Source organism: Lithobates pipiens, unplaced genomic scaffold (genome assembly GCF_037356315.1).
Source record: "Lithobates pipiens isolate NorthernLeopardFrog02 unplaced genomic scaffold, aLitPip1_a1.2 Scaffold_23, whole genome shotgun sequence".
Lineage (NCBI taxonomy): Eukaryota > Metazoa > Chordata > Amphibia > Anura > Ranidae > Lithobates > Lithobates pipiens.
The window spans coordinates 188,158,072-188,171,761 of record NW_027507785.1 but is presented as its reverse complement, the minus strand read 5'-3'; the positions used below and the strand labels follow the sequence as shown (position 1 = coordinate 188,171,761).

Sequence of the window (13,690 nt, the reverse complement as noted above, 5' to 3'; positions counted from 1 at the left end):
CGATTCAGTTTGCATTGTAGCACTATACAAATAATTCATTCATTCATTCAGAGATGAGCCCAGTAGGACCAGTTGCTGTGGTTTCCCCTTTAAGCCCAAGGGCAAAGATTTCTTTGAGTTTCAGGTAACCAGTAATGGCTTTAACTTTACCTGAATGTGAGAATCAGCCACACTATCATGATAAATTATATTAGTTTAGCCAGGTTTTAAAAGGACCAAATCTACGACTGTCTCTTGGGTTAAAGGTTCTGTAGAGGACTTCCATCCATGATATGCTTAACAGTTCCACTTGGTGTCTCCACTGAGAGTCTAATAATGCCTCCATCAGGTGTCCTTCTATTGAAAGAAAACATATCTGCCTTCCAGTCCCAGTAAGCCAGGTGTGTCTCCTCCACCATACATAGAACTCTTTTTACTATACCCATTATGCATCGAGTTCTGGCAATGGACGGAGGAGATGCTGTCATTCAACTGCTCCTCCTCCTTTTACAGAACTAAATACATCATGGCCCACCCTTTGCAGCCATAACAGCATCAACTCTTCTGGGAAGGCTGTCCACAAGGTTTAGGAGTGTGACTAAGGGAATGTTTGACCATTCTTCCAGAAGTGCATTTGTGAGGTCAGGCACTAATGTTGGATGAGAAGGCCTGGTTTGCAATCTCCTGGTGCCCCATCAAAGCCAGTGAGACCTAGAAGTGAGGGGAAAAAAGAGCTGCAGACATGTGCAGCACTGGATCAAATGAGGGTTTCAGGTAATTATAAGGGGGAGTGAGGGGCCAAAATCAATGCCTAAACATTTTTTACCTTCATGCCAGGAATGCATTAGACCCCTTTCATACTGAGGCATTTTTCAGGCGCTAAAGGGCTAAAAATAGCGCCTGAAAAACGCCTCCTCTACCACCCCAATGTGAAAGCCCAAGTGCTTTCACACTGTGGTGCTGCGCTGACAGGACGTTAAAAAAAAAAAAAAGTCCTGCAGTCCTGCAAGCAGCATCTTTGGAGTGGTGTATACACCGCTCCTGCCATTGAAATGAATGGGCACTGCTGCCGAAAGTGCCTGCAAAGTGCTTTGGCAGCAGTGCTACACAGGCATATTTAACCCTTTCTTCAGCCGCTAGCAGGGGTTGAAAGCGCCCCACTAGTGGCCGAATAGCACTGCTAAAACAGTGGTAAAGTGCGCTAAAACTAGGGTCACTTTACCGCTAACGCTGCCAGCGGCTCAGTGTTAAAGGTGTCTTAAGGTAAAAAGTGTTTAGGCTTTAAAAACACTTTAAGGCTGGGTTTACACTTGAACACACAGCGGCTCACAGCAGGAGTCCGATGCGTCTCCATTCACTGTTTCAGGTCCGATTTCAGCCTGAATTTTGGGCTGAATTCAGACCTGAAACATGCCAAAAGACACACAGGGCTCCGGTGCAATTCGCACTGGAGCCGCTGCAGAGATGTATGAACTGACTGCATAAAGACCCCGACACAATCTCCTGCTATGCAAATTGGATGTGGGGAAATCTGCATCCAATTCGCACAAGTAGGAACCCAGCCTAAACCATTACCAAGCCTCCAGGCTTCAGAACCCAGAACAGAATGTAAGTATTAAGTCATTATTCATAAGCCCCTTGTGATATGTAAGTGAGAAAAAGAGTCTGTGAATTTAATGGAGTTTTAAACTAAAATTCTAATTGGTCATTTAAAGTGGTTGTAAAGGCAGAAGGTTTTTAATCTTCATGCATGCTATACATTAAGATAAAAATCTGTGTTCAGCAGCCCCCCTTTATACTTTACTGAGCCCTTCTCTATCCAGTGATGTCCACGAGTCCCTCGGCCATCCAGACTCTCCCTCCTGATTGACGCAGCAGCAGCGCCATTGGCTCCCACTGCTGTCAATGTCAATTGGCCAATTAGGAGACAGAGGGGTGGCGGGATGGACACACGGAGCTGCAGCTCGGGTGCCCCCATAACAAGTTGCTTGCTGTGGGGGCACTTGGAAGGAGGTAGGGGCCAGGAGCAGCAAAGAGGGACCTGAGAAGAGGAGGATCTGGGCTGCTCTGTGCAAAACCAACGGCATAAAGCAGGTAAGTATGACATGTTTGTTATTTAAAAAAAAACACTAGACTTTACAATAACTTTAAAGCAGCAATTTTATCTTTTAACTTATTTTCCTACTCCCGTTTAAATAAATCAACCCTATAGCATCCTAAATTATGTAAGAGAAGCGCACTATTACATTATTAAACATTATTTGCATTTACCTCTTCATGCAAGAAAAAAAAACTATATAAATATGTTGATTTATGACTAAATAACATTAGTGAACCATCTGGGAATGACAAGAAGCATACAGTTTCTGTAATTTTGCCCTAAGCAAGGATAAACATGCAAGAAATTTCACTTGCATCTCTTTCCCAGAAAAAATGTCCTCTGTGTGGTTCTCCTTTGCCTTCCTTCCAGCCGATTTGCCCTGTTTGATATACTGCTAAAGCTTGACATCTGCCCCCGGCTGTCTAATATAGCCCTTTTTGCTGTTTTTGTGTTCGACACTTACTGAATCTAAATCTATAGTTGCCCTACCATATTGCATGACATTTCACTGTATTTCAGCCAGCCACCAATACAAGCAGTTACAAAATGTGTAGCTGGGCAATGCCCCTTTATAAGCTGACGCTGATTGCGTTGCCAAATTATAAATGCATCTGCTCTAGTGAATCTTTGTCAGTGGCTGCTTTTGTATTCCAGAGGGAAAATAAGATTTTCTTTAGCAAACTCCCATTGGATCCCAGAAATACCATCTTCTATACACTTTATATGATCTATTATATTGAACACATGCACACGCTTTAAAAAGAGTCACCTTTAAAGCTTTTTTTTATACAAAGGTCTGAATTTTTTCTAGCCAGCTTTTAGTTGACAAACCGTAAATGGACACTGCTCCGAGACTGTTGAGACTCCCTCACATAACCACTTGGTGCTGATCCCACCAATAAGCCTGGATCTGATCTCCAATGGCAAATCACCTCACACCGATATCAAAACATATTTCAAGTCATTAACTATAAGATGATCAGCAAAAAACTTCCTGCCTGAGTTTTCAACTTCTCAAAACTGACAGTTATTGGTTTTCAAAATTTTCCAACAGAAAATACAAGACGGCACACATTGTTGTGCGTTTCACCTTTAAATAAGGCTTTTTGCAGAGATAGCAACTATTTTCCTTCCCTTGTATACGGTAAGTCTCAGGTAGGGTTATTTGGGTTTATGTTAGGCTTCATGTACACGAGACATTTTTACAACCTCTCCTAAACGATTTAACTTGACAGATAGCAACCCACGTTTAAAACGTCCGTCTTGCCACGTTTACATGGCACGTTTTGACGTGTTTGTGTTTAGAAGCGTTTCTAAAAAAAAAACGAAAAACGCCTATAAACGAAACGCGGGTTACCCCGTGTTTGGCGTCTGAAACGCTGGAAAATTCGGCGTCTGAACTCATTTTTCTGCCTTCAAAAAAAGGCCTATTAAGGCAACTGCCTCAAAATGACAGTAAATGAACCTGCGTACATGTACACATAAGATAACATTGAATGAGTTCAGGGGCAGCTGAAGAAAGTGTCCAACTGCCTCTGAATGTCCGTTTCGCAGCAGCAGTGTACATGGGGCCTAACTTAGTTTTTCTGAATAAAAAATAAACTAAAATCTATGAGGGGGAAATAAGAATAAAGGCTGATCATAAATGTGGCAATTGTATTCACTTCAACAGCCCAACATGACACTTAAGAAAGGATGGGGTCATTAAGTGGAAGTGCCCCAAGGGCAGTAATTAACACTTTATTTTCTCTTCAAAAAATGGGAAGCAGGTAGGGGACATGGGTGTGTTATTGGTGGGATGCATAATAAATAGGGTTTATTTTTTTTGGGATGGGAACACATTTAAATATCTATGATCAGCCTATATTAATAATACTAACAAAGGAAAAAGGGAGGCAAAATAAAACAGTAAAAGTAATTAAAAAATAACAGTACTTTTTTTACATGTCAACATTTTTTACATGTCTAAGTATAATTATTCTATCCATGCCTGAAGCTTAGTTGCAAATTGTATTAGGAAACAAATAGAACTGAAATTGTGATTAGAAATAAAATGTGTACTTATCAAAAATCTTTTTTGTGTCTTTACATAAAAAGCTGAAAGGTAACATAAAAAACTAATTCTATCAAACCTGTATATGTATTTATAGCATGAGAGCTAAGTAGTCAAGCACCATTAGTTCTATTACTGATCTATTCAACCCCTTTGAGATCACAATCTTTTTCAGACTTAGATAGGCAAACATAATTTAGCCAAATGGAGCATTATTTTGACTGGTGATGTGAATAATTTTTTGATCATTATTATCCATATACTGTATACTATTAGCCATATACATTTACCATAAAGGTGATGAAGAATGGCCGATTCCAAAAAGTTGATTAACCACTTCCCGCCCAAGGTACGTCCAGGGACGTCCTTGACTTTCCGGGGGTATATCTGAATGATGCCTGAGGCCACAGACATCATTCAGATATCGGCTTTTTCAGCTGGCGATTCCCTGCACCATAAGAATAATCATAGCGGCTGTTCCGCCACTTGATCGTTCTTACGGGAGGCGGGAGGGGACATCCCCCCCTCCCGCCGCCCTCCGGTGCTTCTACTGACTCACCGCTTCCCCCGGATAATACCATAGAGATTTCCGGCGGACCAGATCGTCCCCGGAGTCTCTATGATCGTTATAATGATGTTATGACATCACGCCCGGCCTCTGCATTAAAAATGACGGCGCCGATTTGGCTAGGAAGCCAGGATCGGTTTTGTTTTGTTTTTATTTTAGGCTTCTCAGCCTAGAGGTGAGATATGGGGTCTTATTGACCCCATATCTCACTGTAAATAGGTCCGACCGTGCCATATTTCTATTACAAGGGATGTTTACATTCCTTGTAATAGAAATAAAAGTAATCAATTTTTTTTTTTTTTTTTTAAGTGTCAAACTAAAAAAATAAAAGTAAAATTAACAATAAAAAACTAAATTAATTAAAGCGCCCCTGTCCCCGTGAGCTCGTACGCAGAAGCGAACGCATACTCAAGTCCCGCCCACATATGAAAACGGTGTGCAAACAACACATGTGAGGTATCGCCGCGAACGTTAGATCAAGAGCAATAATTCTAGCACTAGACCTCCTCTGTAAGGCAAAACATGTAACCAGTACAAAATTTTAAAGCGTTGCCTATGGGGATTTTTAAATACCAAAGTTTGGCGACATTCCACAAGCGCGTGCAATTTTGAAGCGTGACATGTTGGGTATTTTCTAGGCATATCTTCATCTATCACATTATGCAAAAAAATTGGGCTAACTTTACTGTTTTTTTTTTTAAAGCATGAAACAGTTTTTTTTAATGAAAAAACGCGTTCAAAAAATTGCTGCACAAATACCGTGCGAGATAAAAAGTTGCAACAATTGTATTCTCTAGGGTCATTGTATTCTCCAGGGTCATTGTATTCTCTAGGGTCTTTGCTAAAAAACATATATATATATATATATTTTTTTTTTATATATGCATATGCTAAAAAACATATATAATGTTCGGGGGTTATATGTAATTTTCTAGCAAAAAAATGATGAATTTTACATGTAGGAGAGAAATGTCAGAATTGGCCTGGATGCGAAGTGGTTAAAGAAATTTGTTGTGACTTTATCCTCATTATATATTTTGCCAGCAAAGTAAAAAATCATTTGTATGTGCCCAATACTGCACGAATCAGCAGAGATTTAGTTACCCAGTGAAATGCAACTATTCTGAGAACTTTCAGATTTAACATTCAAGATCTGATCCCTTTTGACTGACTTTATGGACAGGTCTGGTCTGGTCGCTGATTATACAATCTGATAATGCAGTACATTATTCAAAGCACAAAAGATGATATGGTACAATAATTAGACCATAGTGGTCCATCATAGTCACTTATTAACGTAGCCTTGAATTGAATGTAAAGTACCAATAGACCAAAAAATCCAGTTGAACGTGTAACAATTATGTAACCACCTTAAAATATCAGTCTTCTGGTTCCTGCATAAACAGAAATTAGTGATTATGTCTTTGATTAAAAGGAAGGGGGGGGGGGGCAGTCAGGTGCTCCTTCTTACATGGGGGCTTAGTAATCAGACCAGATTTTCCACCTTTTCAAATAATAATTTCTTTCAGGAATGGTCAGCTGGCCAGTGCGTAGCTCACCCAGAGACATGAGATCGTCACAACATAGAGCAGCCATATTCAGGAACTTTAGTTCTTCATTTGAAACTAGATAAAAAGTTTTATGTCAATGTTCAGTTGTAGACATATACCGAACAATCTCAAGGCAGATATAGGTCCTTTGCTAGAAAAGGGGCTGCGTTTTTATAAAATAAAAATATGAAATGACAAAATCTAATATTTTGGCCTTTCTAAAAATATAGAAGCGATACATTTCTGACCATATAACACTGTTTTAATTTTATTAAGTGTATTTTATTAAGTGTATGTATAGCTAAAATGTATTTTGTTTCAAATACAGTAGATCGTGATTAGAACTCTTGTTGCCGTGTGTGTGCAGATTCACATTCACTAAGGCCATACATGATTTGAATCTCGTCCGGTTGAGCAGGAACCATCGAGATTCGAACCCTGTATGACAAGACTAAAATGTACCAAATTGATCAATCAACTTGGGTAAAACTAGCATGCTGGGTTGTACCTTTGATTATCGATAGGGACTACTATAGCCACTAGCAATAATCACTGTCTTCCCCTGGGAGGGGATAGCAACAAACAAAATGAAATGCTCCTTATTTTTTCCAAAAAAGCAAAAAAAATAAAAGTTTCACTATATATACACTTTGGGAATATCTATGTACATCCAAGCCAATGAACATTGTTTAAGCAGAATGACAACTCACATACATGCATTGCTTTGGGAAACCCTGTTTTTGGAGGTTTTCATATATTCAAGTCAATGTATAGGTAGCAATAGTTACTCATATTCAATTGCACTTCTTCTGTGATGTTGAAGTCGTTTTACAACTCATCCCAAATGTCTTTGATGTATATTTGGTATAAAATAGGCTAAGTTTTATTAAGCGTTAATATCAATTAAACAAAAATAAGACCTGTTAAACATTGTACTGCAAAGAAATGTAGATTCATGTAGATCTTACCTGGAGGTCGTTCAGTATCCGATGCTGGAGCTGCAGTACAGCATACAACACCAGTAAGGACAAGCAGGTACCCCAGTAAAGTCATGACTGATTAGCACTATGTTTCATTTGCTCTCTGCCTATTCTAGCTGCTTCTTCAACTTCAGCAGGAACCGAAGTATGCCAGACCACTGAGGGACCTGGTTTATAATCTCCAAATTAACTTCTGCCTTGTTGGAGTTTCACAATCAGTGTTCAAGAATGCAAGAGGTGGGAGGTGATCTCTCCCTTCTGTCTACTCCCCCCCTCTGTGAAGCAAACACAACAAAAACTTAAATTGTGGATCTTTAAACTACTCTCCTGTTGGAGATTGCTCCTCGCTTGCTTGTGCAATAAGGTAAACATGGAGTTGCATAAATTAAACTTTGCTTTGTGTTTATCAGGAAACCCTGGCAGCTTTGTTTAAAGGATTTCTGTGGAAAGTATTGCAAAACCTGCTAATATTACAAAAGGAAAAGAGGGAAAGTACTGTTTGTGTCAGACCTTTGAATGAACAAACAATTAATAAAAAAATGTCATAACTTTTTTTTTTTGCAACAATGGATAGAAATAAATAAATCTATTTATTACAGATATTTATAGATCACTGTCAATTTATTCAGCACTTTACATATATGTTTTACATTCACATAAGTCTCTGCCCTCTGGAGTTTACAATCTAGGGCAAATTTACCCGAGGCTCTAATTGGCTTAAACGGGTGGGCTCAGTACCACCTGGCTTGACAAAAATCAAAGAAGCTGAGCAGAAAATTTTCAGCCAAACAGTACCTGCATCCAATCAGATACAGTCACTGTCAGTGGCGTAGCTAGCACATCTGGCACCCAGGGCTAGTCATTTTTTTTGCACCCACCTCCCAAGAAAAATGGTATTTGGCAATATAGCGGTGCCATGCCAAAACTGTGGGTGTAGTCAGATTGCATCAACAGTGGGATGGGCTTAAATGGGCATATGCTTTAATGACTGTGCCACAAGCAAATACAAGATATGTAACAGACAGTAAAAACCTCAGTACACTCATTTTAATAAAAAAAATCTGTTCTGTTGCATATACTTTACTATTACTACACACAGCTAACCTTAAGGTGATATTAACCACTTGCTGATCGGCTCACGCTGGTACATGTTGGCAAAGTGGCACGGGTGCATAAAACGTACCCATTCGTCTTCAGCAGCTAGTGAGCACACCTTGGGAGCATGCCCGCAGGTCCCGTTGACTCTATGTCTGCCAGTGGTCTGCGATCATGGCGCGGAGAGGGAAGGCATTTCCCTGTTCTGCCTAGCAACATGACAGGGATCTACTGCTCCCAGTGATCAGGAGCAGTGATCTGTCATGTTCTAGTGAGCCCACCCCCCCTACAGTTAGAACATGCTAAGGGAACAGAGTTAACCCCTTGATCGCCCCCTAGTGTTTAACCCCTTCCCTGCCAGTGACATTTACACAGTAATCAGTGCATTTTTATAGCACTAATCGATGTATAAATGCCAATGGTCCAAAAATAATGTCAAAAGTGTCCAATCTGTCTGCCGCAATGTAACAGTCAATGTTTATATATTTTGGGGGGATATTTATTATAGCAAAAAGTAAAAAATATTGCTTTTTTTCAAAATTGTCTCCCTTTTTATTGTTTATAGCGCAAAAAATATAAAACACCGAGGTGATCAAATACCACCAAAAGAAAGCTCTATTTTTGGAAAAAAAAGGACGTCAATTTTGATTGGGTACAACGTTGCACGACTGAACAATTGTCAGTTAAAGCGACGGACCTGCTTGGATGCCCATATAGCAAGTTGCTTGCTGTGGGGGCTACCGGCAGGAGGGAGGGACCAGGGGCTCCAGCGAGGGACCCAAGAAGAGGAGGATCCAACCTGCTCTGTGCAAAACCATTACACAGAGCAGGTAAGTATAACATGTTTGTTATTTAAAAAACCAAAACCAAAAAAAAAACAAAAAACAAGACTTTAACCTCTTCAGCCCTGGAAGGATTTACCCCCAGCTATGAGCTGATTGGTTGTCATGCACAGCTGCTACAGATTCTGTCTGCTCTAGTTTTGATAAATTCCCCTAAGACAGACGCGGAGACAGGTCCTGTATGCTGAGCTACTTTTTGCTGCATCTTACTCCACCAGAGAGCTTCACCTATAGAAGTGGGGGCACAGATCCGAATGCAGACTCTGTGTGTTCGGATACATGCATCTCTTTCTGTTTACATGTCAAATTTTGACATTTGACTATGTCCATGCAGCTGCTGCTTCCCAATTGACTTTGACTGGACTGCCTGCACAGGGATGCACAGAACAACAAGTATCTCCACAAGGCACACGGCCTTCAGACTAATTGTTATGTGGGCCAAATAGCAGGAAAGAGGAGATTTAGAGCAATAAAAAGAGAAGTATGGGAATTTTATTTTTTAAATAATACTTACCTAGGTGGATGCTGCATCTGTCCCCCCACTGGCTCTTAGCCCTTGTACACACGGTCGGAGAATCTGTCGGAATGAGTCTTATCGGACCGTGTCGTCAGATAATCCGACTGTGTGTGGTATGCATCGGACTGATTCCGTCCGAATCTCCGTCCGACCCAATTTTCCAACATGTTGGAAATATTTCCTGACCAACTGGGCCGGACGGACCTAATCCGATCACGTGTAGAGCATTTTCATCGGACCAAGTGCCACGCATGCTCAGATCAAATTCCTACATCAAAGATATTGGCTACTAGCCTGAATGTAGTCCCATCGTAACGAAATTACGTCATCATGTTCTGAAAGATCGTATTTTTCGCCAACTTGGCCCGACCGTGTGTATGCAACAGTTTCGGACACAATCCGCCGGACTAAATCCGACGGGCAAAATCCGACGGATTTGGTTGGCAAAATCTCCGACCGTGTGTACGTGGGCTAAGGCTGAGAACCATCAGCTGAAAATGGGTCACAAGAGTGCAAAACATTCTGCACTGCTGTGATCCACAGGAGAAGTACAGCCAAACAACAAATAAATCGATCACACGACCTGCCTCTCTGCTCCTGTTTGGCATTACTTGAGACAATTGATAAATGTCCCCATTAATATTGTGCACTCACTCTCCAGTGTCTCCTCCTGACCTCCCATAAGCCTAAGGCCCCCACTGCACCCCAAGTCCAGGGCCTCCTTTGAACCCCCTCAAGGGCCTCCTCCACCTCTTTCCTTCAGCCCAGGGCCTCCACTGCACCCCCCCATTCCAGGCCTCCTCAGTTCACCCCAGCCCAGGGCCTTCTCTGCACCCCTGCCCAGGCGCCCCAATCCTTTGCCATACAAACCCCAGCTTCCTAATCCAGGGTCTTCTGCTCAAAACCCCTCTCCTTGTCCTAATAAATGCCTTCCAGTTCCATGAAGGCTCTCCAATGCTGAAGCGTAGCTCTGGAATTCCTTTCTATAGCACTGGCGGGCAGGAGGCGTGATTCAGCGCTAGTGCCCCTGCGCAGTCTCCCTCCTATTTGCCTCTCCTGTATTGGGAAAACTATGCAGAGCTTCCCAGTTCTGGTGTGGGTGCAGGAACCCTTGGCGGTGCCCCCTAGATGCGTCACCTGGGGGGTGCGCCTCCTGCCACCCCTAGTTTGGTCCTGGTCACTGTTTGGGTATTCTGACAGCTGCACGTGCTGGGTATCAGAATACAGTAGCTAAGGTGCATTAGCGTGATTAAGCGTGGATGAGGGAATTGAGTGATTTCTCTCATTCAGCTCATGGGGCTTAACATGTATGGCCAGCTTAATAAAAGATATTTCTCACATGTAGAAAATTATCCATTTAAATGAGTCTGCTTGTTATGAATACGATGTTCATAAATTGTAAATTTTTGGCTGAAAAGTATGCAAGTTTACCACAAGAATGAAGGAATAACCTATAAAGCATATAATATGCTGATCCACAAGGGCCAATCATTTGAAGGAATGGATAACCCAGCATCCTTTGTATAAAAATGGGGTCACATTAGCCATATTGTTAGCATCTGCTGGTTCCGGAGAGCTGACAATTGTATTTAGGGCGAGATATTGCTTTGTTTTTTATTTTATTTAGCCACGTCCCTCCATGTCAGTGTCCAGCTTCTTATGTCTTTTGTTTAGCAAAAGCTTCTTTATTAGCCCTACAAATGGCCACGAGGCATACATTATACAATCTGAATGTACAATCATAAAACAATAATAATAATATTAATCACTATTATTAATGATACATTCTTGGTGATTGCCCTAAAAAGAATAAATGCATACAAATGTTGTAAAATGATTTGTGTATAACGTGAACCATACATTATACAATCTTTCCGATGGCTGCCATAATGTTCCTGACAAACAGGAAAACATAGAAAATAAACACTAACACTTGTGCTGGTTGGAGAGATCTAAGATCTATTTTTGCGCTGAGCTTTTGGGGTTTTACTTTATCTATTTTATACAGCAAGAAAAAAAAATCCTAAAAAAATGTTTCTATTCTATGTGAACATTCACTTTTAGATTTAAACCTGTCAAACATTTACTACATTTGGCAAGAAGGGTCATCTAGTCCGCTCCATCTCAAGTAAAGGATTTTTGCGTGCTGCATTATCTGCTTTTACCATCTCAAATAAACTGGCAAATTCCAGTGCCTCAGTGGGTTGAAGGAACTCTGCCTAAACTACTAGGAAGTTCCACAAAGTTTTGACCAAGTAAATCTTCCTGTAGTTTTAACCACTTCAGCCCCGGAAGGATTTACCCCCTTCCTGACCATCTTTTGCGATTCGGCACTGCGTCGTTTTAATTGACAATTGCGTGGACGTGCGATGTGACTCCCAAACAAAATTGCCGTCCTTTTTTCCCCACAAATAGAGTTTTCTTTTGGTGGTATTTGATCACCTCTGCGTTTTTTAAATTTTGAAAAAAAACACATTATTTTTTACTTTTTGCTATAATAAATATCCTCAAAAAATATTTAAAAAACATATTTTTCCCTCTGTTTAAGCTGATACGTATTCTTCTACATATTTTTCGTAAAAAAAATAATCGCAATAAGCTTTTATTGATTGCTTTGCGCAAAAGTTATAACGTCTACAAAATAGGGAATAGTTTTATGGTATTTTTATTATTATTTTTTTTTTACTAGTAATGGAGGCGATCAGCGATTTTTATCATGACTGCAACATTATGGCAGACACATCGGCCAATTTTGACATATTTTTGGGACCATTGGCATTAATACAGCGATTAATGCTATAAAATTGCATTGATTACTGTAAAAATGTCACTAGCAGTGAAGGGGTTAACCACTAGGTGGCAGTGTAGGGGTTAAGTGTTCCTAGGGGTGTGTTTCTAACTGTATGGGGATGAGCTGTGTGTGACACCACACTGATCGCTGCTCCCGATGAGAGGGAGCAGACGATCAGTGTGCTGTTACTAGGCAGAACGGGGAGATGCTGTCTACATCGGCATCAGTTCTTGAGCTCCATGACACGATCGTGCGTATCCCATCGGCGATTGAGTCCACAGGACCCGTGACCACGGGCCACGGCGCTCTCGGCAGGTATGCGTGCAAGGCAGGGAATTCAAAGTAACGTATGGGTATGTTACTTTGCCCAGCCGCGCCATTCTGACAACTTATATGTGCAGGAGCCGGATCGGGAAACGGTTAACTGGAGTTCTAATGAGGCATTAAAACCCCTTTCACATGGGGCAGACTGCGGCTGCAATCTATATGCTCAAAAGGGGATCTCTCCTCTGATTCCAGCTGAGCAAGCAGAGGACAAGTCCGCTCATGCACTGACATGGACACAGACCGCCTGTCCGTTTACACCCTACTGCCTTCCAATCAGATTGGATATGCTGGACCTCCCTGTATTACCATTGATTGTCCCATCTACTCCCCCCACTCCTTGCACCTTGCAAGATTACAAAATTTTTGATCCAGAAACTCAGAAGCTTGGCCCATAAACAAATATACTTCCTTGCTGAGTAAGCACTAAGTTTTCAAATATTTCTGAAAATGTATTGGTGTGTTGCTGGAAAGGAAAAAAAAAATACTCCTTTAAGCACTCACTATCTCTAAGTTAACCACTAAATCGCCTATATGTTGTAAATGAGCCTTACTGCCTTAGGTTAACAGTGTTAAATACAGATTAAAACTGGAGCAGACAGAATCTGGAGCAGCTGTACATGGTAACCAATTAACTTCAATCTTTCTTATTCAAAGCTTAAGGCTGGGTTCACATTGCAGCGATGCGGAAACGCCACGAATCCGCTGCGGGTTCCCGCATCGCATACCTCCCGGCGGCAGTTCACACTGCCCTATGCGAACTGCTGGGAGTGTCAGTGAAACGTTAATGACACCCCCAGATCAGTTTGCATATCGCAGTGCGATCTGCAAACTCGGACAGGAATCGGATCGCATGGTGTGAACACACATGCGATCCGATTCTGCTGCGG

The 13,690-nt window shown here is 41.3% G+C and overlaps 1 protein-coding gene across 2 annotated transcripts in view; it reads right to left on the bottom strand.

Annotated features, from left to right (window-relative positions):
• Nucleotides 1–7,517, bottom strand: part of LOC143928074 (complement factor H-like) — a 1,075,600-nt gene extending 1,068,083 nt beyond the window's left edge. Inside the window, exon 1 of one of the 2 annotated variants that reach the window (XM_077452686.1) lies at nucleotides 7,220–7,517. In XM_077452686.1, coding sequence (XP_077308812.1) covers nucleotides 7,220–7,304 — 85 coding nt within the window. In that variant the 5' untranslated portion in view covers nucleotides 7,305–7,517. The remainder of the gene's footprint in view (nucleotides 1–7,219) is intronic. The other variant, XM_077452684.1, reaches the window with a different exon arrangement.
• Between the last annotated feature and the right edge of the window lie 6,173 nt (nucleotides 7,518–13,690).